Raw genomic sequence first — 26,449 nt, forward strand, 5'->3', positions numbered from 1 at the left:
AAATAAATGGGTGCGATCTCGCCGCTTTCTTGCCTTCGCCGCTTCCCAGTGTTGACAGTTTGATAGAGTCTCTCACATCCCCATGTGGGGGAGAAGGGGGCCTGTCCTTGATAACAAGAGGTGCCTGGCCTCTTTTACATCCTCAAATTCCCTCCCAGTGGGAGCGCTGCGCTGTCTCTTGGCCTTAGCGCAGAGAATGCATTGTTGATTTCGGCTCAGCCTCAGACATCCTAGATGTGGTGCTGTTAGAGCCAGAGATAAGCTGCTGCAGCTGGCATTTGGACTAGATACGGTTGTTGTTCTTGTCCATGTAAAATATATTGAATACGAGGCATGTGTCTTGGCAAAGCAGTGTTTACTTCCGACTCTCAACAAGGGTTGGGTACCAAAACCCAGTGCCAATATGGCACCGCTTCCTCTGCGATCGGTATCTACCTGACTGAATCTCAACACCGATTTCGGTGCCTCATTTCGGTGTCACTTAAATGCCTGAGCTGTCCGTTTATATATTTGCCGTCTGGAGCACTACAATTCCTGTTTTAATTGTCATTGCGATATGAACATGCGCAATAAACAGATTGCAAAAGACTGCCTGAAACGCCTTTAATAATATTTGTTGATTGTTAATAACTGCATTTCCATGCAACATGCATAGGAAGCTGGCGGAATCATGTAGACGTTCCCTACTCATGCCCAAATCAGTCAAGTTGGCTCTCATCAGCGATCTCTCCGTCATACCCATCTTCCTCCAGCCATGTGCAGACAGGGCTCCTGCATTACCCGCAATGCACTCTGTGAAAGCAACAGGCCCCGTCACTACCTGATCTGTCCTGGAATTGTTTATAAACAGGCAGACAAAAACACAATAGACGTTACAGTTGTTTAAATTGGTATTTTTAATTTATATTGATTTAATTGATAAGTTATTTTCCCCCAACTTGTTTTTTTTATTCCAAGAGATGTTTTCATTGAGCTGAGAGGAAAATATTTTAAAGGAAGCAACGGAAATTAAACTTTAATTCATTATTTTAATTAATGTTCCGTTAAATTGGTTGGGTATTCAAGTGCAGTTTCTTCAATTAAAGCGTGTTCAAAATAATTGACTTCATTTCTTTATTCAGTGGGCATAGGCTATTCAATGTTTGGGGTCTACGTTAGAAGTGTACCTACCAAAGCAAAAAGACATGGGAACTGTATCGCTCATTATGCACACTTCAATATTTCTTTATGTATCGCAAGTCATATCGCCATCGCAATCTTTAATGTTGTCGACTGTTGTTTTGAAAAAAATTGTACACATCAGTTCAAGCACCGCTTTTATAACTATCGTTTAAGCACCGGTATCTGGAAAAAAAACCCCAAAAAAACACCCAACGATTCCCACCCTACTCTCAACCACTGGTGTGTAGCACATGGAGAAAGAGAGGAAAATCACCACCCCATGCCGCTGATCCCCCGATGGGAAGCATTGCGTCAAACACAGAGAGAGGTGGTGGCCTTGGTGAGGTCATGGAACGCCGGTCAACCTTTACTATCGCTGACATAGTATTGTTGGAGAGAGAGAGAGAGAGAGAGGGAGAGAGAGAGAGAGAGAGAGAGAGAGAGAACGAGGGAGAGGTCACCGTTCATCATGCGTGGTTGGGTTAAAGCATCACACGCTGACGTAGAAATGAGCTGGCTCCATCAAAATGATGTTGACTCTGCATCCTCCTTATTGCTGCCTGCGTAGTGTTTTTAAAGGAAAGGTATTAGTCACCCAAACGCATCAAATCACGTCCGGGTTGACAGACGCTGGCCTTGGATTTAGAATGAGCCGCATTTATCGAGTGGCGAGATCTGGGCCCTGTACATGTGAAACGTAACAAAAAGCATCCGGAGGACCGTGCCCTTTTCTTCTCCTCTGCTAGAGCTATAAGAAAAGTAATTGGAAGGCCGCTGCATAACTGTGATATATGACTGTGCTGCCAAAAACATCACATTCTCCTTTATCACCAATGAAGAGAGCGCAACAAGGCAATAACGAGGACTCCCGCCTTATGCCTTCTACTGGAGGTGGATTTGGGTGCTTCACAGTTCAAGGTACGAGATGCTGCTGAGACAGAAAGAGACCTTGTCACTTTCCAACGCTGGCTAACATAAAGCTGGCATTTTTCCTCTGTAAAGGCCAAGTCTGATGCAACCCGGAAAAGGCACATTGAATGAATTGCAAGAATCTTTATTTAAAAATGTCATCACATCTTCTCGACACCCAACATAGCTCCATTACTGCATGTGAAGCAAGTTTTGGGAAAACCTTTGCAATAAATTATTAGAATGTAGGTTTTGAATGAGACTTACATTCCAAACATGTATTGCAAAAGTCCCCAGAACACAAGTCTCAAACAACAGTTTAGAGGCGCTCCCTTCCCGCCGCAGCCACCGTCCACTGTTTGTCCACTCTGTCAAAAAAAAAATAAATCTGGACATTTTCTGAAGGTGACATTATTTTTGGTGTTAATGAATTAGTTTATTAGCTTGTTATGGGTTCTCACTGTACGCCCCTTTGGCACGGTGGGCCCAAAAATGCTAAAGAAAAGCTGGAGCTTTGGAGCGTTCCACAAAAAAATCTGTTCTGGCTTTTCTGACGCGATGCTGCATGGTCACGTGTGGCCGGTCAGTGAAGACGCACGCCTCGTAGAAAGTTGCCTTTTCAGGGAGTGTTAGGTGTGACATATATTGTATGTGATTTTTTTAGTTTAACTTAATTTACTTAACTTAATCAACCACTAATTGAAACACTCTTTATGTATGTGTCGATGTCGGTAAATGTGTGGGCGATTATTTTCTACCCAGCATGAACCAGACATAATGATGGAAGCAGCAGCCTGAGGAGGCACAGAGATATGAAATGAGTTGATACTGATGACAGGAATCAGATCTATTTTCTACACCTCCCTATCCTCTAGTCATCACTTAACGTTCAGGATAAAGGATATATGTCTCTATTTCTATTAAATTATTACTAAAATCGTTTCTTTGGATCGGGCTTTCAGTAGGTGTTCCATTTCAGGCTTCGTCGTTCTTCTGCTGGTATTGAGAGGGCGTTGCTATAAAATAGCATGCTACTCAGACGACGTAGCCAGTACGAATAGAGGTAAATAAGATGAAATAAAATAAGATAAGATAGGATAAAACTTTATTAAGCCTGGAGGGAAATGCTGGCGTCACAGCAGCAAAAACAGTGCAGTTGAGGAAGAGATACAAATTAAAATTACCGTAAATAAGAAATGACACGTTTGTACACTATTTACTGTATCTACACAGTATTAGTAAGTAGTGAGCCCTTAAGTGCAAGCAGCAGTTAGTCGATTGCGAGTGATATTAAAATTGAAAAAATTCTATATATTTTTTTACTTGTCACGACCAAATCAGAAGCTTGACTTGTCCTACTTCTGAAATGACCCTCATTGCTTCCTTTGAAGTTCAGTAGCGCATATGGAAAAAAATATACATTCACTATGTCATCCCCATTGTGGCTGGCATATTAATAATTGGGTACATGAAAGGTTTCTCAATAAACCCCACAACCACAGACCTGAGCCATTGGGCTTTTTTCATGAAGATTGCAACACTTTAATGTTCGGAGGAGGCTGGCTGAGTCGTTGCTGAGTAACTATAACGAAAACCTTATGTACCAAAGCGTTTGATTCTTTCAGTGAAGAGCTCAAAATAAACCAAGCTCTGTCCTGTGGGTGAGAAATTAAGAAATTATAATGAAAGAAGCGGCCTGAGAGAGGTTCCCTGTGCCTCAGCACCTTGTGCTTGAGAACGCTGATGTGATGACGACGACGAAGAATGAGGCAAGAAAAGTCTTTTGGACCCTGGCGAGAAATGTTTAGAGGGACATGAGAACGGATGGACAGCCTCCTGAGTTAGAACGAACTGATGAAGAGGAGTAACAGAGGAGTATTGATAGATAGATAGATAGATAGATAGACATACAGACAGACGGACGGATGGACGGACAGACAGACAGACAGACAGACAGACAGACAGACAGACAGACAGACGGACGGACGGACGGACGGATGGACGGACAGATGGATGGATGGATGGATTGATGGATGGATGGAGAGACAGGTGGGCAGGTGGGCAGGTGGATAGGTAGGTAGGTAGGTAGGCAGGCAGGCAGACAGGTAGGTAGGTAGGTAGGAGGTATGTAGGCAGGCAGGCAGGCAGGCAGGAAGACAGGTAGGTAGGTAGGTAGGAGGTAGGTAGGCAGGCAGGCAGGCAGACAGGCAGGCAGGCAGGCAGGCAGGCAGACAGGTAGGTAGGTAGGTAGGTAGGCAGGCAGGCAGGCAGGCAGGCAGGCAGACAGGTAGGTAGGTAGGTAAGTAGGAGGTAGGTAGACAGGCAGGCAGGCAGGCAGGCAGACAGGTAGGTAGGTAGGCAGGAGGTAGGCAGGCAGGCAGGTAAGCAGGCAGGCAGGCAGGCAGGCAGGTAGGTAGGTTGGTAGGTAGGTGGATGGATGATGGATAGAAAATGTCAACAAGTAATAAACATAAATGTAAAAAAATACAATGAATGTAAAAATATTGTTGTAACCTAATGAACCCAAACAATAAGAATTTGGCGATTTACACTAAACCTAAAATGTTAGAAGATGAGAGTAGTTTGACAGAGAAATTAGATACAGAAAGATAGCGAAATAAAGAAATGTTGTGATGGTCGAGTTTGGTGCATTGCTGTAAAGGCAATTTGCATAACAAAGCAGTCTGAAGTCTGAAGAAAAAAAAAAATATATATATATATATATTTATATTTATATATGTGTACGTGCAATTTTATGCCAGACTTCCAAGGTTTTCTCCATCTGTTTTCTGCCGAGACAGGACTCTTCACCGTCCTCACCGCGCGTCTCAGACCCGGCGTCTTGTGGTCGCACCTGGTTGGCAGCTCACTCCACTGCTTCCAGCCGTGCTGCTGCCATCGCAGAGCCCGACACGTTTTAATGCCTGGAGGTTTTTTTCACTCCTGAACTGCACGCAATGAACGTAAACATAAAAGTGGGGTTTATAAAAACAACAAAATAACCTGGAACGCAAGCAAGAAGAATTTGGCGATTTACACTAAATCTAAAATGTTAGAAGGAGATCGAGACATTTTATTCATCCCCAACAGGAAATTGCAGTGTAACAGCAGCTCACAATTACAAAGTAATAATAATAAAATAGAAGAAGATGGCAATTTGCAATAAAAGAAAACGTGATCTAGTTAAATTAATGTTCAATAACATATCTCTCTATATATATGCAAATATTGTTTGATCCTCTGCTAACAACTAGTTATATATGGAGCACTCAGCAACTTACTGGAACTTGTTCAGTTGGAGTTTATTCATCTGCAGAGAAAGTTTCAATCCGTTTTCCCAAAGTTTCAAGTTAATAACAAGACTCCCTCCCGAAATTATGTATATTAAACATTTCCCCGCTCACTTTCTAACTGGCATTTCAGCTGCACAAGCAACTTTTTTTTTCTTGCAACTGTTGAATCATCCAGATATTTAAACACCAGTGGAACACAGAGGGGTTAGAAAAGCAAATATTTCGATTATATTCATCCTCATCCATCAAACAAACGCCCTAGACTTGCGATTTGGCGTCTTTTAAGGTGCCAGTTAAGAAGCTAATAAATAAAGGAGCTTATGTTTGTTACTGTTAGTAATTCATCAAGTCAAGGTTTGTTCCGAAAGCGCTTTTTAAAACACTGTTACAAAGCCCCGCAAACAGACAAGCGGCACGAAGAGAATCGGCAGCACGTCAAACAACACAACGACAACGCAAATAACGCTGGATGAAATACTAACACACATAAGAAATTGAGACAGAGGGGTCGTTAAAAGAATAGAAAGAGGAAGCTTTATAAAAAAATATGTGACCATAAAAAAATATATACTATATTGAACTGTAGTGCTTTGACGTGCAAATACTCCCCAACCCTGAAGAACAATCCACAATTAAGAGTGCGAGAGAGAGAGGGAGGGAGAGAGAGAGAGAGAGAGAGAGAAAGGGGGGGGGGGGGGCGGGCAGAGCTAGAGGGAGGGAGAGAGAGAGGGGGAGATTGTTCTCCGGGTAAGAAATGAGAGATAGTGTTGGTTTTCGGGGGGTTGTTCTCTGGAAAAGCAGGGGAGGAGGGGGGGAGGGGGGGTGGCAGATGGTGACATGGTGATTTATGACTTGCAGGGCTTTTCATTAACCACACTGAGTTTTACACCGAGCGAGGGAGAAAGGGAGAGAGAGAGAGAGAGAGAGAGAGAGAGAGAGAGAGAGATGGGGTGCAGTAGAAAGAAAGCATGAGAAAGAAAGAAAGAAAGAGAGAGAGAGAGAGAGACAGAGAGAGAGAGAGAGAGACAGAGAGAGAGAGAGAGAGAGAGAGAGAGACAGAGAGAGAGAGAGAGAGAGAGAGAGACGAGGCGTAGAGTAGCCGTGCTGTTGAAACAATGTTAGCCCTTCCCCCTCTGTCCTTTACTTTCTCTCACTTTACCTCTTTATTTCACTCCTTCTCTTTTCCCACAACACACACACACACACGCACGCACGCACGCACACACACACGCACGCACGCACGCACGCACGCACGCACGCACGCACGCACGCACGCACGCACGCACGCACGCACGCACGCACGCACGCACGCACACACACTCCGCAGTGTGTGACCTGTTTGGTTGGAGAGGCTTTTCGCTGTGACCCTGTGTGGAATATACTGTATTATTCTCCTTGTTGCGAACCACAGTCGGGAGTGCAGGTGTCACTTTTCCCCTCGTAACCAATGAACCAAAATGGAAAGTGAACGGAAACTGAGGCATTTTATCACAGCGGGAGCCTCAACAGCGACCGAGCCGCGTCACGTCGCCCACTCGCCCCCGATACCTTTCAAATAATCCATTCATCGGTTTGCGATCAAAACAAGGTAAACGCCTCTATTTGGCCTTTCCACACCTCCCGACACACGCTGGCATAATCGAGCAAAATACACGGCGTTTTTCCTAAAAATGTGTTTTGAAACAATTTTTTGGCTTAAAAACAAAACAATTTGCTCCCATAGAAAAGCAGCGGTGCAGCGGGGGGGAGGGGGGCTGGCGGAACGCCGCGTGCATGCAAACGGCGCGTCTCCAGTCAAGTTTAGAAAAATGTAGTAATTTTATTTATATTCATCTCGTCTCCGCCAACCCGGAGGGATGGAATTGGCCGCAATATAAAATAAAACTCTGTGTTAACTGCTCTTTTTTTTTGTTTTGTTTTGTTTTTGTTTTTTGTTGTTGTTTTTTCCGACAGGTGTACGACGGAGAGAACAGTTCCTCTCGTCTTCTCGGGAATTTCACCCGCGACCGCATGATGAGCGTGGTCATCAACAGCACGTCCAATCACCTCTGGCTGGAGTTCAACAGCAACGCCTCGGGGACCGACCCGGGGTTCCGCCTCACGTACACCAGTGAGTCATCAAGGACCCCGCACCCCCGGACGCCCGGGTTCGACTTAATGAGACAAGGACACGTTTATCACATTTACCGGCGACGCTCTGCTATTGACTTTTGACTCAGTGCTCTGCTGCAGCCTCCCACTGCTTCCAACGGGGCAAAGCTTTACTGCCGGCCTCAAAATCGATGGACCCCCTTTCTCGAAAAAATGAGAATCTCACTTAATTATCGGTCTCATCACAGTGTATTTTGTAGCGAATAAAAGCGCTTATTTACTTTTTCGTTGAAATACATATTCTTTTGTTATCATTTTGTCTGGTGTCGTAAAACAAACACTTTTCGACACTTCTCAGAGCGCACTTCTCAGTGACCGGCGAGGGGATGGTTAAAGCACCGCGCCCCTTTAGTCATAATAGGGACTTGATTTACAAGGAAACATGTGCACATGCACACGCACGCAGACACACACACACACACGCACACACAGGCACGCACGCGCACGCACACACACACACACACACATCTTAACGGCGTTAAGAATGCATTAAAGAGTGTGGGCCATCTGTTGTGTAAGGCGGCGGGGCTGCTAGACGACCATTTATTTGCAACTCATTAAAAGAAGGTGAGAGGCACACACCTGCGCCAGGTGGAGGGAGGGATGGAAGGACGGGTGGACGGATGGATTGATGGACTAAAAGGGCCAACACAGATGGAGGTGGAGGAAGGAATGAAAGGAGAGACGTACGGTTATAGACGAACGGACAGACACGCCGAATGTAAGTTGAAAGCCATTAAACGGCCGTTAATCACCGAGTCGTTAAAGTGGAAGGTGACACGCGTTTTTCCCGCTGCGGCGGAGATCTGACGGATGCCTGGATCACAGACGAGTGGAAAGACAAAAGAAGAGGTGACGGAAATATGGGACGCTGACAAGTTGCTTGGCTTCTGACATCATTTGTATAGAGAATTAGGCTATCATTGTTTACAGGCAATGGGTAGATGGATGGAAGGAAGGAAGGATGGATGGATGGAAGGAAGGATGGATGATGGATGGCTGGACAGATTGATGGTTGGATGGGTTGATGGATGGATGGATGGATGATGTGTCTGTGGCTCCAAATAAGTTGTGCAAATTGTGTTTGGGATTCTATGGGATTTGGCCAATTCCAGTGACGATGTGCAGACTATGGGAAAACTAAGGATCGTTTTTTATGATCCAATGATCCCTCAAGTGCTTTTTTTTCATAGTCAATTCACCTTCATGTGACCTACATGTCACCTTATGTGCCTAAAGTCCAAGCAGCTGCTTTCGGTCTTAATAGATACATGAGGATATGTGAATATTTAAAAGTACATTTCTGTTCTCTTGCAGTATATTCCACCCGTTGTCTTTCAGCATTCAAGCTGAAAAGTACACTATGTATTGTAGTATGTATTGTTGCTCTCATCCTCATCATTCATCCAACGTTGTCCAACTGCCCTGACCTATTTTTCATTAATTTGAATGTAACCGTGTGCCTATGTGTGTCCGCCAGGTTTCGACCTCGTCCGTTGCGAGGAGCCGGGTGTGCCGAGCTACGGCTACAAGATCCAGGATGACGGTCACTATGCCGACACGGTTGTCTTGTATGCCTGTAACCCTGGTTACAGTCTCCATGGCAGCAGCACACTCACCTGCCTCAGCGGAGACAGAAGAGTCTGGGACAAAACGCTGCCCGCCTGCATAGGTCAGTGTGTCAGCACAGCCGCTCTCATGCACCTGTTACAAAGTAAGGTAGTTACATAGATAGATAGATGGATGGATGGATGGATGGATGGATAGATGGATGGATGGATGGATGGATGGATGGATGGATAGATGGATGGATGGATGGATGGATGGATGGATAGATGGATGGGTAGGTAGGTCGGTGGGAGGGTGGGTGGGTGAGTAGGTAGGTGGGTCGGTGGGAGGGTGGGTGGGTGAGTAGGTAGGTGGGTCGGCGGGTGCAGAGATGGGTAGGTGGGTGGGTGGGTGCGTGCGTAGATAGGTAGGTTGGGAGGTAGATACAGTAGATGGATGGATGGATGAATTAATGGCAGTACGCAATAAATGTAAACGTGAAAAAAATATGTATGAAGACATAAAAATGAAAACGACAAAGGTAAAAACAACTAAATGACCTAAGACACCAACAAGAAGAATTTGGCGATTTACATGAAACCTAAAATGTTACAAGAGGATTGAGAAATGAATACACAATAAATTCTTTGTGGTGAGTCTTGGTGCATTGCTGTTCAGACAATTAGCATAAAAGAGCTATCTGAAGTGTGAAGAATAAAAAAAATTTAAATTGCCAAATATACAAAAATAGCCCCCAAATATATTGCTTTTTTTCCCCAAAATTATCAAGGATAACATGCAACTTTATGCCAGACCTCCAAGGTTTTGTCCATCTATTAACGGCCTAGAAAGACGTATTCCTCACCGTGCGTCTCAGACCCGGCGTCTTGTGGCAGCTCACTCCACTGCTTCCAGCCTCGCCGCTTCCATCGCAGAGCCCGACACGTTTTAATGCCTGGAGGTCTGAACCGCCGTCTCAAGGCAGGTTTTTTAAAACCCTGAACTGGAGTCGAATTAATTGGCTATTTTTTTCCAGAGTTTAATGAAAAAAAAAATGACAGTACCGGGCAGAATCGTTATATTTTTAAAGCTCACAAGCATTAGGAAGATGAATCAAGGATTTTTTCTTGAGACTCTAAAGTGTTGATTTGTTGTCCTCATTTACCCCAAAAACCGAATGTTTTATACACTGATTCCAGTGAAGAGAAAAGTGGAAATTGTAATTCAGCAAATCAAATATTCAAGGAGAAAGCAATCCTGATTCATGGATAAAAGGTTATTGTAGCCTCAATAAAATAATAACAAATGCATATTTCCTTTTTCCTATTCCTACTTGTAAATATATTTTTCTATCCAATGGGTCAACAGGGTTGTGGGTTGTGACAGAATGTCATAAAGGTCTGATGATCCGTCAACTGAAATCCATCTATGAACGTAACAGGGCAACAAATCGGATTTGATGCAAAGCTAAAAGATCGGTTCAGATCGGTCAGTTTTCTCTGATTGTTCGATGATTTGTCATTTGCATCATCTCTTGATCCACCCAAGCTCTTCCAATCGGACACCATTGTAAAAAAAAAACAAAAATAGATGGACCAAAGTGCCGGTCCATTAAAAACTGTGAACAAAATGAGTTGATGCGTGCAGTTTGAGGAATCATTCATTATTATGAATGATATGATAATGAATTATTCAGGGTGTCATCAGTAACAGAACATTTCAGGTTGCGGACCCATGTTGCAGTAACACTGCGGTCCAATTGCAAAGGTGTAGGAGTGGGTATGGATGTGCCTTGCTAAGAGTGTCTTATCGTTGTTTATGTTGATAATCAACACTTGATGGAGCTGATCTCACTGTTCTTTAAGTCACTGGGTTCTGCAACTGACCAGACGGGAAAAATAAGGCGTCAACATTTTTTTTTTCCCCTGAGAATATCAAACTAATACAAGAAGGAATCTCTGTGTACTGTATGCATGTATGTCCTCGGATTATCTCGACAACCGTTCATCCGATCTACTTCACATTTAGCGGGCGTATTGCCGGGGACCCAAGGACGTGCACTGTCGAATTCGGTGCAATTTGGACCAGTGGCGCCGGATTCTACCACGTAGTGGGGGGACACGAGGGGGGTCGGGCGCTGTGACTGAGGAAGTGTCCCCGTTACAAACAGTGCTTTGTTTTTATAAGGAAACGGAACACAATTAAATACAATGTCAGATAAAAACACACTGTCTTTATTAGGACAGTGTGTTCGGAAGGAGGCATGGGGACGTGGAGATTACAGGGCGTGGGCACAAATTGGCGGAGGCAGAGATGAGTGAGCAACTTTGGAACGCCCAAACGGCTCATTAATCGCCTTGTTTTTCCGCCGTCAGCAGGCGTGTTTTCATTCAAGAACGGCGTGTAGGACGCCGCAAACTGTTGCAACGCGGCGTTCACTCATTAAGCGCCATGCGCCGGGTGAGGTACCTCCGCCGCCATCAGCCGCTTCTTTAACGCCACCCGGCGTCTGTTAGGCTAATACTTACACTGTGATAGTGCACACCAAATAAATGTGTAGTTATAATAACCACAGACCCAATAAAGAGTAACATCTGATAATTAACACTGAACAAATTAAGAAAGAAAATTGCTGTTGGAAGACTTAATAACAGCACATGGTACATATACAATATAATACAAACTATAGCGTATGTATAAGCCATATAAATAAATAAATAATTGATTGCAGATATGGCCAATTAAGCCACTGTCTACAGACTCTTGAGAAATGTTCCAATTGGTCAACAGGCGCAACGACTTCCGAAAAGAGGGAGAGGAGGGTAAATGTACATTCAAAGTCAAATGACGATAGCCTACTTATAAATGGTTATATTCAATTATATTAGTGGATTGCAATTAAAGGGATACAAACACTGTTCATCCCCGAGGGGAAATTCAGGAGGACTGGGATTGGGTACAGGGTTAGTGCAAAATAGGTCCCAAAGTAGGAATTGAACATTAAAAGTGACCACCAAAGCACGAAACATTGAAAACACAGATAAGAGGAGAGTTGATAAGAGTAGGGAGTATTGGGAGGGAGGATATGTGGAGATTATTTTCGGCTCTCAATGAGTCTTCAACATACACACACACACACACACACGCACGCACGCACGCACGCACGCACGCACGCACGCACGCATGCACGGACGCAAGCACGCACACACACACACACACGTAATGTCATCAGAGAAAATTAATCCGCTACCTGTTCGTCGTCAGGACTTTCTCCTCTCCTTTTCCTAGCGGCTAAATAAAGTAATTTATTATGTAATATGCGACTCATTAAAAACTATTGATGCTACATTATTCTTCTGCCGTGATTATGAAAAATTATGTCGGGAAAGGAGCTTTTGTCCCCGCTAAAGCCTCACAGCGGTGCCCGCTTAAATATGGCTTTTATTTGGGGCGCATATTATTCTGTTGTGTCCAAAGTTGAAAATTGATATTAGGATTTGAAAGACAAAACACAAAAAAATAAACGTTCCGCTGTCCGCTCTGGCTTTGTGCGTCTCTCTCTCTCTCTGCTCTGTGCAGCAGCGGGGCGGGGCTTCAGGGTTCTGCCGCTCAGCTCTGTGCACCATCCATCAACAAGAGACACGTGAACGATGGCTATATGCCACCGTTGCTGGGCACTAATAATAACAATAATAATAATAATATTAATAATATTAATAATAATAATGATAATGATAATTTGGTGTGTGGATGTCATGGATCTGCCACACTTACAGACAAGATGGATAAAATGGGTATTGGACGAAGAGCGGAATCGCTGAATTCATGATGGCCCAGAACTGTGCTGTTGTTGTTAGATCATTCTGTGTTTACAGTCATCATCGTGCCATTCTCCAGATACACAAGTTAACACACTTCTCTGAGGATGTAAGCAGAAGACCTGCCTTCCTCTGTGTGTGCGTGTGTGTGTGTGAGAGAGAGAGAGAGAGAGAGAAAGCAATTATTTGGTATCTCCACATTTTCCTACATTCATGAGAGCAGCCGAGGGGACCCTCGAATTGATGCATAAGAAGCACAAATGAATGCATAAAGGACCCCCAGAACCATACTTGATTTGTGTCCCCAAGGCATGGGGCCGCTGGCAAGGTGTCCCTTATTTTCCACATACATTGGAGGTGGAAACCCTATGCACAGTGGCTCAGACCTCACCAGGCCGGAACGAATGAACTTCTGCAATCACAATTTAACGAAGGGCAGACTACCCTGGACCCCGCGTATTGCTGCCTGCAGCTTTATTTATTACTATTATTATTATTATTATTATTATTATTAATAATAATAATAATAATAATAATAATAATAATAATAATAATAATAATAATAATAATAATTTTACGACGATGACGATGATGATGATGATGATGATGATTATTATTATTATTATTATTATTATTATTTCTATTAATATTATTATTTTTATTATTATTATTATTATTATTATTATTATTATTATTGTTATTGTTATTATTGATGTATAAGATGGCTGCCCATGAACAGATCACATACAAACATACAGAATTGACAGAAGTGTCTTCCAATACTGGAATAAACAATCAAACAAACAAAATGAAATGCAGATGGCGGTTCATGAAATCACTTATACAGGAAATATTTTGGGCTGTTCAGCCATCATTAATGATGCCACTACCATCTACAAATAGCACATAGCATTTTATTATTCACTAAAAATAACCAAATAAAGTATTTGGGAGATTGTAAATCTATTTGAATATTTCCCAGGTAGTGTGGCAGATAAGCGGCCAGAGGCCAAATTTATCTTTATTTGGCATGGGCAGATGTTAATTAGGGTGATGAGGCTGCCAACCATTCAACTCAGCTCTGCCAAAACTAGAAATCACGGCGGTGACGCACCAAAGCGGTTTTTTTTTCCCCGCTTTAAGGCCTGAGTTTGTTGTGTGCACAAAGACAGTTTGATAGCTCGGCTTATCATTGTGACTTTTAATTTTCAGCCTACAAGATACACATCTGCATACATTTGAGGGGAACTTCCATTCTCCAGAACCTTTCCATTATCTTTTAGTAACACATGAAAGCACGCCAAATGTCTGGGTAAAGGTGGCGGCGTATTTCCCAGCGGTATAAGGTGTCGAAGAAAAATTAAAGATTTCTAGTTTGTTTCAAGGTTACTTATGGAAAACATACTATTCCAGCGCTTGTGCACACACATTTGGTGGGATGGGTTTCACCATGTCCGGAAAATATATTTTTCATATCTATTTGTATAATAAACTGTATCTATCTGAAATACTTCCCAATAAAAAATAAAATGTATTCGTAAGCACACAAAGCACTGTTACAGAAATAATCGTACAAATCCATTTAAGAGGTTTTGTGCGTTGATGCATGGTTCTTTAACAGGGAATGGTGATACATTGAAGAATTGATTTTTTTCCGCCCCCACCCTCTAGTGAGCGCATGAATTACCTTTCACCGTTCAGATAAGAACTTAGAGGTCACCCACCAGACCCCTAAGCTCTCAACGCTGTTCTGTAAATTGAGTCCACCCACCCGACATGGAAATGGAAATATCCCCTCTGTCGCTGGGGTGTGCTTGTGTCGTCGCTGACACTGAATCTGACCATTTCACACTGTACAGCAAAAAACCCCGGAGAGCGCAGGCAGATAATGCCACGAAAATGACATAATTCGAAAATAGCAGAGATGATACAAGCTCTGATGTCGCTGAACACGGGACCTCGTGACGAGGAAAGTGCCCCGGCCTTGTCGCATTCACATGTCCGCTCCGCGGCTTCATGTCCGGAACGCAAACAGATTTTGCGAGTACAAATTGCTCTCCCCGGCATCCCCTGACTCTAAAGCCACCTTTTCCCTCGTTTTTTGTTTTGTTCAAACCCAAAGAGGAAAAGCAGACTGCAACGTCAACACAAACATCCATGCACTGCCAGGGTGGAAGCCGTTTTGGTCCGACAACACGGGAGCTGAAATTTTGACCACGACCTCGGCATCTTAGATTAGAGCTCCCACAGTCCAATGCATTGACCCAAGAGCCCCTAAAATACTATAATTTTTGGTGTCACATGTCGAGTCAGTCTGTCCAGACACAGATTTTGGTTGCCTGGGTGTTTTGGACACCTTCACTCCAAGGAAGTTCCTCGGTAGCTATAAAGCTATCCAAGTCCACCTTCCTTGACCGGTGCACATTATCATTATTTTTTTCTTTGGTCGTTTCCATTTATGATTCATTCTGTGGCGATCAGACTAAAGCACGGGTCCAAAGAACGTACTGTATGTGGGCGGCAGTTCGCCGAACATCTCATCCCGAAATGACGGACGGATGATTATCACCGCTCCCCACACTCGGCGGCCATAACCGCCTCCCTCCATTCCTCTCGCAAGGCCTTTCCACGAGATGCCGGAACATCGCTGGGAGGACTCGTCCGGACCGCACCGGGAGCATTAGTGCGGCTGGACACGGGGGGGTCTTTAGGCGTGGCTTGCGGTTGACGTCGACCAATTTCATCCCAAAGTTGTTGCGTGAGGTTGAGGTCAGGGATGAGTGAAGGCCAGTCCAGTTCTTCCACTTCCAATGTTCGCGAACCATCCCTGTTTGGATCTCGCTCTGTGGACTGTTTAAAGTCAGGTTTTGTAACGAGAGGAAGTGATAGATTTTAAGTTTAAAATCCATTGGATGTTTGATGAGCGGAAATTAAAACTGAATGACACTGAAAAACAAATACTTTAAATAATAGGTTGTTCTTCAATTTTCACAAACTAAAAAAACGGAAAAAAAAAAAAAGTATATATATATATGACTTTATTAAGGTTGCTCTAATTCAATTATTTGAATTGAAATAGAAAATAAATACACACGCAAACACATAGTTTGTATCCTCAAACCACTACAGAGCGACGGAGTCTACACCGCTCACTGGACACGGTGCGAACGTACACTCTGAATCACAACCTCCAGAGTTATAGTAAATAGTATGATGACGTCAAAAAGCGTCTAACTGTAAATCGCATCTATATTGTAGATGATTGTATACAAACAGGGGGGCGGTAGCTCAGGAGGTAGAGCTGGTCGTCTAGTAATCTAAAGGTTCCTGGTTCGATCCCAGGCTCCTCCTGCTAGCATGCTGTAGTGTCCTTGAGCAAGACACTTAACCCCTAATTGCTCCTGATGGCTGCGTCCGTCGGTGTTTGAATAATTGTAAGTCGCTTTGGATAAAAGCGTCTGCTAAATGACTAAATGTAAATGTAATGTAAAAACAGCAAAATGTCGGTCAAGCAGCACCACTTGAATACTCGGGGTCAAATTTAATTGTTTTTTTCACTAACTTCTGCTCAGTATGTGAATCGATTTGGATGAAACTTAAACCACGAGATGCACGTGACATACCGGTTTAAACGACACCTCAACCATGTTCGTAGCTTCTCTCATTGTTGTGTTGCAGATACTTTGACCTGGGTTGGACATATTTTGGCGTTGAATGCATTAGGCATTAGACTGTGTCCGTGATTTGGGTCAAATTCTGTTGATTTTTCACTCATTTCTGCTCCATACGTGGATCAGTTTGGATGAAACTTAGCTTCTGCTGTTCTTCTGCTTCAAATAGTTTTATATTTCTAAATTCAGAGAATTTTTCCCAAAGAATATCAAGAGGGGATCCGGCAGAAGAAGAAAAAGAAATCAAAGAAAACCACTAAATCATAAACAAATTAGAACTCAGTGAATAAATCCGTCAGTTGCATCAATATTTAGATGTCAGATATTGGTAAAAAAAACAAAACAGATTGTGTTGAGGCTGAAGTAAACGCCACTGGGCTCTACAGCCCTTTGTGGGTTTTTTTTCCTTGTGCTATGATTTTTTTTTTTGTAATCTTTTCATTTAATAAAACAGAGAATAGAAGATAAATGAAACGGACCGCTAAAATTAATACATTGAATTAAGGCACATATTTTAATTAAATTATTTTGATGGGAGGCACAGAAAAAAAAAAAACCCTGTTGTACTTACAAAGGCATTTTATGGATTATTTGTGCACCAAAGCAATTTATCAAATCTAGAGCCATACCAATTTTTGAGCAAGGATCAAAACGCAGAACCTCTCCTTTTATTATTTAGCATTTGCTTGGAGGGCTTCAGCGTTCATCACTTCCTTTTCAAACAAATCTTGATGCTTCTTTCTCGTGCCACTCTTGGGATTCCACCTCTCTTTTTTGACCGGCCCCAATTTTTTTAGTTGACGTTCAATTGAGTAAACTAATCTGAATGTAATTGAGTGACTGGTGTGTGTCCGTGTGTCTTCCAGCGGAGTGTGGGGGCCATTTATCCGGAGCGGTGTCGGGTCGTATTCTGTCTCCTGGATACCCTGCTCCCTACGACAACAACCTCCACTGCACCTGGACCATCCAGGCCGACACTGGAAAGACCATCAGGTAATAAGCATTTCACAGGACAAAACGTAATACAATCCTGGAGATAATAAAAAACAGGACTTCCTCTAAAATATGTAAAAAAAAAAAAAAGAACATTTTAATAAGTAGATTAATTTTAGATTAATAGGGTCAATAGAAATGAAGTACACATTTGTAATGTGCTATTGAAAATTAATTCCAGCCAGGAAATGATATATAACATATTATAATTTATATTAATATTATCTACTTTGTTATAATCAGACATTTTTGTCTAATCTGCCAAATGTGTATTATCATTTGTGTTAATCAATTTAATTGATCGCTGAACATTTTAACAAATTATGTTTTACTCCAAACGAAGAGCAGAAACAACGGCAGCAGATCCCAAATGTCTATTAACAGAGTATAATCAGCTCAGCAGAAGTGAAAGTCCCATTCATATTCTGACTCAAGGTTTTGATTATTCGTAATGGTTGTGTCCAAAAACCATCAAAGCTTGACTCACCACGAGCTATGAGGTTGTGAAACGATGGTATACGCTCCTGTAGAAGCCACAAGTTTGTATGATATCAACCTTGTAATTTAATTCCCTGCGCCACTTATCGCGTGGGGTTTTTTTTTCGACAAAATACATTTTGGAGACCTGGCAGACTCGTGGGGACTCCTCAAGGTGAAAGACCTTGTAATGCGTCGCCGATCCGTCATGTAGTGCGAAACCACGACTTCAACGTTCCCGATCGCACGACGGAAAGTCTTGCAGTGTGAACAGTCGAGCGATCTGGCGACTCCCAAAGTCGCGGCGTGTGCCCACGGCGTTACGTTTGCCACCGAGCAACCGGGATTTCCACACTAGTGCTCTAAACTATCGTTAGGCCGGAAGTCGCTGGATTGGTTTCATTCGCAATGGGTTATGGGATGCATAGTTCCGTCACCCTTAAAATAATTATGTGCACAGTCTTGTACCTTTGCCTTTTTTTTTCCCGTTTTCCATTTTTATTTATTTTTTTGCTCCGCATCAAATGTTTTATGGTCCCATCTCGTTATTGGTTGTCTTGATCCCGGGCTTAACACTCTTTATTTAGGATTTTCTCAAAGGTCAGTGCAGTGAATTTGGAGTGAACTTCCGGAAACTGAGGCGTTTTAAAACCGGGCGGTCACCGTTGATCCCTATAGATAATGGTGTGTGGGAAAGATAACGTCATTTTCAAAAATCAAATTCATGGAATATTATTATGCAATGTTGATTTTTCCTAACCCTTACACCCTTTTTTTTCCTTTTCCCTTTAATAGTTTTCAGAATTTATTCTATTATTTATTACCTTTAAATCCACTTACCCTATCCTAACCTGATGTGGTATGCAGCCATAGTCCTTCTAATTCTATGAAATAAAATAGAAACACTTTAAATCAAAATAATTATGATAATAATATTTATTCTGTGTACTCGTTGTGTTATGTCTTCTCCCAGTCTCCACTTCATAGTGTTTGACACTGAGGTGGGACACGACATCCTGGGGGTGTGGGATGGTCCATCTGGCCCGTCGGAGGGGGGGATCCTGATGAAAGAATGGTCTGGCCCGGCTCTACCTGAGGACACCCACTCCACTTTCAACATCCTCACCCTGCAATTTGACTCTGATTACTTTATCAGTAAACAAGGATTTTCTATACAGTTTTCAAGTAAGTAATTTAACCATTCATAGTCATTCTTACATGAAGGAGGGAGGGTTTACAATAGATAGATAGTGTGGCAGTTTCTCCTACCACACACCACCCAAGTGGCGTTTTCAGGGCCCTCCGTCACAGAGACACAGAAGAAGATAAACTGTAGATAGACTGTAAACACCAGTTTATTGTAGAGAGTTGGCCAGTTGGAATTAGCCGGGAGCAGATGGAACGTGTCATGACAGGGCTCCTATCCTGAGTGAGTGTGAAGATGGGGCTTTTAACCTGTTGCTCGTTAGACCAACCATTGAGAAACAGGTATGCAGCCACCCTGACCCAATCACCTAGATCAGGTGTGGCTGCTCACCACAACATCCCCACAGATAGATAGATAGAAAGATAGATAGATAGATAGATAGATAGATAGATAGATAGATAGATAGATAGATAGATAGATAGATAGATAGATAGATAGATAGATAGATAGATAGTTACTTTATTCATCCCCAGAGGAATAGCTAATAACTGACTGACAGTGAGAAGAATTTATACTATTGAAAAAATGTTTCAGTAATTGCTGTTAAATAAAATATGTATTTAATTAAATATTGTGATGAGAACTGTCCCTGACGTCCAAATAACAACAATGCAAAATTACGACCATCCACACACACAGGCCTTAAGCACGTTACAAAATTTTTCACACTTCATTTATATTGGCCCTTTGAGAATTCATCTAAAATGAAGCCGCATTTAACCAGATTTCTTAAATAATTTTCGTCAAGGAAGAAAAATTGGAAATTTAGGAGAAGACTCATGAATAAGTGCTGCCGCACGCTGCACAGAAACCGGTTTGAACAGCTTGTAACCGCTGAATATTTAGCCAATAGCCAACACAATGAGCCTTGGTTTTTGTCTTCCATTCTACTGTTATATATATATATATATATTTATTTATTTATTTTTTATTGTTTTGTGGTTCATCACTTATACTTCATTGATCCTCCCACTACTTTATTTGTTGATTGTTATGAATATTTTCCTCCGGTATTTGTTTATTGCCACTCTCTCTTTGAAAGACACACACACACACACACACACACACACGCACGCACACGCACACACATGCACACACACGCACACACATGCACACACGTCTTCACACACACACACGCACACACACGCACACACACGCACACATTATACATATTATGTACGTATGATGGCCAGTATTATTACCTCATTCATATACAGTACATGTTGCAAACAGCTGCTGTTCTTCTCTTTAATACATACACTACATCACACTGCCTTTAAAGTATGTTTTGTGGAATTTACAAAACCACAAAGTGTCTTCTTTGTCTTTGTTTCCCTGGGTTCTTCTCCCTGCAATAAACAGAATAAATGCTGCTTTCATTAGAGTAATAAATATAAACTAAATGAACATATTAAAATGTTATGTCTCGCCGTTAAGGTATTTATTAAATTAACAGGATAGAGTGGATAGGTGTTTCACATGGACAGCTGCAGCAAAACAGCAGTCTGCAGTGAAATATAATGCCAGCAATTGAGAATAATACATAATAATAATGTATTATTGTTATAATTAATAATAATAATAATAATAATAATCATTATTATTATTATTATTATTATTATTATTATTATTATTATTATAAATAATTATAGTGATAATTCATTATTGTCATATTTTATCCTTACCAAAGCTGGCAAGGACCTCTAGGAACCACAAAGTATAATAGAAAGGGAATTTAACTATTGTTTTATATTGATATTCAGGCGCTCGAATCTCATTACCTAATGTGTTCAATAAAGGGAATTATTTAACCAGGAGACATAATTAAAAGGGTTCAACGGCTTCTCATTGAAGCATATGTCACAACCAAACAAGCAGCCTCATGACGGACCACTCTACTCTGTTTTCCACCTCTCAGCCACCACGGCAATGACCTGCAACGACCCGGGAATCCCGGTGAACGGCTCCCGATACGGCGACAGTAAGGAACCGGGCGACAGCATGACCTTCCAGTGCGACCCCGGCTACCAGCTTCAGGGAACCGGCACCATCACATGTGTTCGCATGGACAACAGGTTCTACTGGCAGCCTGATCCTCCGACGTGCATAGGCGAGTGCCCATTGGACTCAGTCTGTTTGTGTGTTAACTTTAAGAGTACGTCGCTCTTATGTGCACCAGTTGTTCCTGGGTTTACACGCTCATCTCGTGAGTTATTCGCCGCATATTTTCATAGAGACATAATTGAATATAGTCAGAAGGCACGAGAAATACTTGTGGGATTCCCTCCGTTTTCCCGACTAAATGAGATCTGAAGAAATTAACTTTAGTGGATCCCAGGGGAAATTTCGGCCATCGCACCACGACGAGGGGATGCAGCCCTCGGTGCACTACGCACAACAACGGGCGTCCGCGCCGCGATGAAACGTCGTCATCCCTGCGACGACGATGCTGAAGGAGGAAGCAAACTTGTCATCCCAGAAATGTTTCTTGAAAGGCAAAAAGGCTCTTATCATCAAACTCTAAAATGCTCCTCCTCTCCATCTTAATTGCCGCAGGAAGACTTAATGCAGACAGCATTGTGACAGATAGGACAGATTTACAAATAATTTCTGTTGCACTTTAGTAAAATGTGCTACGGCGCCTGGCTTTACGGGCTTGTACATCATCACATTTTCAGACACCGCAGTAATGGAAATATAATGAATATCATTATTGATTTCAGAATCATAAAACCTTGACTTAACACCTCAAAGCTCATCTGAATAGGCGAGAACCACTTTTGCACAGTTGAAAGATAGTCCTAACTTTAAAACCGGAACGTATTTACATTTTCTTTTTTGAGCTGTAAAATGGAATATGGGACTGTACTCGAAAGGAAACGCATCCATCCCGGTCACATTTTCACTGTTTCTTTACAGGTGTGATGGCGTCAGTATAGCGGTTACTTAACGCGGCTCGGCGCCCCCTGCTGGTTGAAATGAACACAAGGCGTGTGGGGTGGAGGGGGGGGGGGGGATGCTGACCTAGTTTAGAGCTCGTAGTGGCTCTCTATGAATAAAAAAAGAAGAGCGGTCCAACCCGCCACCGTCCTCCCTGCATCGACTAAGTGGGGAGCGGGAGGGGGCGGAACCACGTGAGACCAAATGAGCCATGAAACCACACCGTTTTTATATATTTTTTTGCTTTAAGTTATGCCCCCTCCTCAGCCCAAACTCCGCTGCCTCCTTCAGATCTATTCTCCTATATATTGGGCTTGACTCGGAACAGGGGTAGCCTCGTTATCTCTGCAAAGACCATACAAAACGCCATGGAAGGCGGCGTGATGCCGTGGCCATGAATTTAAATAGTGAGACGGCAGCTATCTGCCTGTGCCAATACACCTTTCATGTCCCCTGGATTTACGCTCGCGTGCTCTCGGAAGAAGGGGAAGATCCTCCTCGCTCCTCTTGTTTCCGGTATCTCCGGGGCCCTCCGGCGTCGCGGCTTTCCACACCTCTCCTCTTACTTCCGACCGGGGAAAAGCGAGCTCATCCATCTTGTTTGCCGACGACCTCACGTTTCCCTCCACTACCGTAGATAGCGGCTGAGGTTTAATTCCCACCCCTCTCTCTCTCCCTCTCTCTCTCTCTCCTTATCCATTTTACACTTCCCTCTTCATCGCACTTGCGACGAGGGCGGTTAATCCCCAGCACAGCGAGGTCTGCTGCCGCCGCCGGCCTCCGGGCGATCATCCGCTCATTTACGCCCGGGAGTAAAACCCCTGGCTGCTCAAAGGCTCCCCGGTAGCGGGAAGGCGGGAAAGGGATTGTCGTTTGCCGTAATAATCAACGGACGATCAACCGTTTCAGGGGCCCGCTGTGACACGTTGGCAGTCGCCCCGTCTCTGTTTGGTTTTTTTTGTTGTGTTGATGTGTCACTTTATCTTTCATAATGGAAAGATAAAGTGACACATCAACACAACAAAAAAACAATTATTACAATTTTATGACTTTGGAGATGGCCGAATGACTCCCCGCCTGCGTGCAGCTACCTGGGAGATAATGTCAGCTGTGGCGACTTGTTGGCGGTGGAAGTGCTTGTTTGGTGCTTTGACATGCAAACCACCCCCTTCCTCACCCACTGAAACTCGTGCCTCCTCTTCTCTCGCCCTCTCTCTCCCTCTCTCTCACTCCAGCAACCTGTGGGGGTAATGCCAGCGGACCGTCGGGGGTGATCCTCTCCCCGAACTACCCCCAGCCCTACCCTCCAGGAAAGGAGTGTGACTGGAGGATCCGGGTCAACCCTGACTTTGTTATCGCCCTCATCTTCAAAAGGTAGAAATGTCAAAATCGATTGCATCTTTAAATGTATTTACAACAACTTTTTGGCGCTGACACACCTTCATAACAATATGCAAATTAAAGCTCAGGGTCATAAATAGTATCGGGAGCTCTGTGGAAACTGTTCTCTTGGCTGCTGAGTAAGAGCAAGTCTCTAAAACTCTGGAACTTACTGATGGACTAAATAAGATATTTTAAAATTAATATTCAATATTTAACAGTTTTCACCCCAAAGTTTTGTTGTTTACCTATAGAATAGTCATATGTAGTTCATCTGATGGAATCGATGATTGTATTAATCCTAATAATCATGATGAAACATTGTGTTCTAAAGCCAAACATCTACATTTTCATCATGGGAAAGGGAATCTAGTTGAAAAAAAAAAAATGTAAGTTTAAATTCAGAAGTCTTGATTTAATCATGGTTAGTAGACCTTTGCAGTTAAAAAGAACCTACTGTATATGTTGACTTTTATTTTTTTCTGGAATTTTAAGGCCTTAGTAAGGCGGCTTTAAACGAAGTTCGTGAGTTATACAAATTCTCTCACATAAACCTGAAGACACAGACAAATGAAGACAACATATCGTACGATCAACTGTATATACATTATACATTGATATAAATAAAATGTATGTGAATTTGCTCCTAAATCTGATCAGATAGGGCAACATGAGGCAATATCTCATGTAATATCTTCGCATCACCAGGTAATGTGCACAGATCAAGGCCTGGGATATACAGATTATTATTTCACATCAGGCACTGGACCAAAATTGTTTGCTTGGATAGATGTATAGAAACAGTTTTCTTGGAATTTGAGACAAGGGATGCTCCATGACCGGAGGATTTCTGCCATTATATATGATTCCTCCGGCTCTAATCAGAAATTCAACTATTCTATTAATAAAAAATCTCCCAGGACCGCCTTGATAATGAGCAAATGATCTCAGTGTTGAGTCTGGACTGTGGGAAACTCCAGGAGCATCTTCGGTGGCAGGCGTTAAAAAAAACAACACATCTGGAGAATGTCACAGAGCAGCACCAATCAAACGGAGCAAATATCAATATGAACAAAATGAGGAATGACTGAGGCTGGATCCCCTTCCGGGGGTTGGCTAATCCCTACAATAAGTGGAGGTGCTTTAGGAACTCCTTTTCAATATTTATGTTTGCATAGCTGTGAAATCTGATATTAATAACAAATCCAATAATTATCTATGTTGGTTTCCATTGGCAGGGCGGCTATCACGTCACATTTACACTCGAGACTGGATGACAGCAACGACCTTATATGGCCAATTTCAGAGATATGCAATTACCCTGGCTTGATCATTTTCACCATTTCGTACCATTTAATCTTTTTGGCTGCCTTTGTGTTCAGTTCTTTAAATACTGGTTGTATATCAAACCGTGATAGGGGCTTCTACTTTTTTTGTCCTTCACCCTTTGTTTCCTCTGAAGGGAATACAAAAGCATGTGTGAGATGTGTTAACCCACTCACACCGCATAACGTACTCTCACGCGCACACACACACACACACACACACACACACACACACACACCGATACGGACACGTACACAAATAGCAAAGGTCTATCAGCAAAGACGTAATATCAAGCAGGTTAACCGACGCAGACCTGTGGCAGAAAGAGCGAAGCATACAAACTGGGAGAGCAAACGTACGTGTGCTGTTGAGAGACATGCTGTGTGAGCTATTGGATGCATCCTCAGTTGGCATGTACCATTCAGATGCATTTAAAAAGCTGTGATGGGATGGAGAGGGATTCCGGTGCCCACGTCGTTACGACGATCCCCACGTTTAAGACGCCGAGGACAAAGGCAGCAGCGAGAACCCCGAATCCTCAGTCTCCAAACTCGCTGGCTCTAACACCTTTGTGCTTGTTTGTTCTTTCTTGTTTTGTTAAGTTTTAACATGGAGCCAAGTTACGACTTCCTGCACATCTACGAAGGGGAGGATTCTAATGGGCCGTTACTTGCAAGTCTCCAAGGCAACCAGGCCCCAGAGCGCATCGAGAGCAGCGGTAACCGTCTCTTCTTGGCATTCAGATCCGACGCCTCGCTGGGCATGTCTGGATTCGCCATCGAATACCGAGGTAATTACAGCGTAAAAAAAAAAAAAAAACCTGGACTCACCGAAATCTTACTTCAAAAATTGGGTTTTAATAACTTTGGAATGAAACTGTGCTGAAGGGAAAACATTTTTTAAGATGTTTTAGGAAAAACCACGTCCTCTTCCTGGACACACGCGGCATCCAGTACGAGCTGTATTCAGGGCACGGGCCGCACCGTGCGCTGGGACCTTCAGCATGTGGAGAAGCAAAAACCCAAAAAAAAGAATCATTTTAAAGCAAAATGCTTCATAGAGCTGAGGCACAAGAGTTTCAATAGTCAAAGCAAGTCACATAGAATGTCGTTGCCTAATTACTTCTGGTTTATAGATATCACAGTCTGAGAGTTTACCAGGTATTTAGCATTTGAATAACCTTGAGGCAGATAGATGGCTTTTCAACAACGACTCCATGTCTCATATCAATTAGACAGCTGGATGAACCAGATAATTCCAAATACGTTTATAGTCACTTTTGTTATATTGTTTGACAATTTAACAAATGTGTTTTTATTTCCAATCACTGATGGTTTGACAAAGATAAATATAACAATGAATGAGTTACATAGAAATAATCAGTTTTATATATTGTCTGGTCTAGTTTTATTTTATCCAGATACCATTTTAAGAAACACAGGTCAGTGTCAATGACAGGAGTTCGCAGGTGGTGCACGCCCGTTATTCCATTTGACACAGCGCTAATATCGGCTGTAGCGCGCGGCCGTGGCGGTTTGAAATCCACAACAAATGTTCGGTTCTCCGACCAGCGGC

The 26,449-nt window shown here is 42.8% G+C and overlaps 1 protein-coding gene across 1 annotated transcript in view; it reads left to right on the forward strand.

The window, feature by feature from the left end:
- Positions 1–26,449, forward strand: part of LOC307228611 (CUB and sushi domain-containing protein 1-like) — a gene marked incomplete at its 3' end in the record, with an annotated part of 336,038 nt that overhangs the window by 222,329 nt on the left and 87,260 nt on the right. Inside the window, exons 24-30 of the mRNA XM_079998326.1 lie at positions 7,317–7,473; positions 8,995–9,186; positions 17,418–17,544; positions 18,995–19,206; positions 21,147–21,338; positions 23,404–23,542; positions 25,477–25,664. Of these exons, the coding sequence (XP_079854452.1) occupies positions 7,317–7,473; positions 8,995–9,186; positions 17,418–17,544; positions 18,995–19,206; positions 21,147–21,338; positions 23,404–23,542; positions 25,477–25,664 (1,207 nt within the window). The remainder of the gene's footprint in view (positions 1–7,316; positions 7,474–8,994; positions 9,187–17,417; positions 17,545–18,994; positions 19,207–21,146; positions 21,339–23,403; positions 23,543–25,476; positions 25,665–26,449) is intronic.

This window comes from Zeus faber, assembly GCF_960531495.2.
Source record: "Zeus faber genome assembly, chromosome: 3".
Taxonomy (NCBI): domain Eukaryota; kingdom Metazoa; phylum Chordata; class Actinopteri; order Zeiformes; family Zeidae; genus Zeus; species Zeus faber.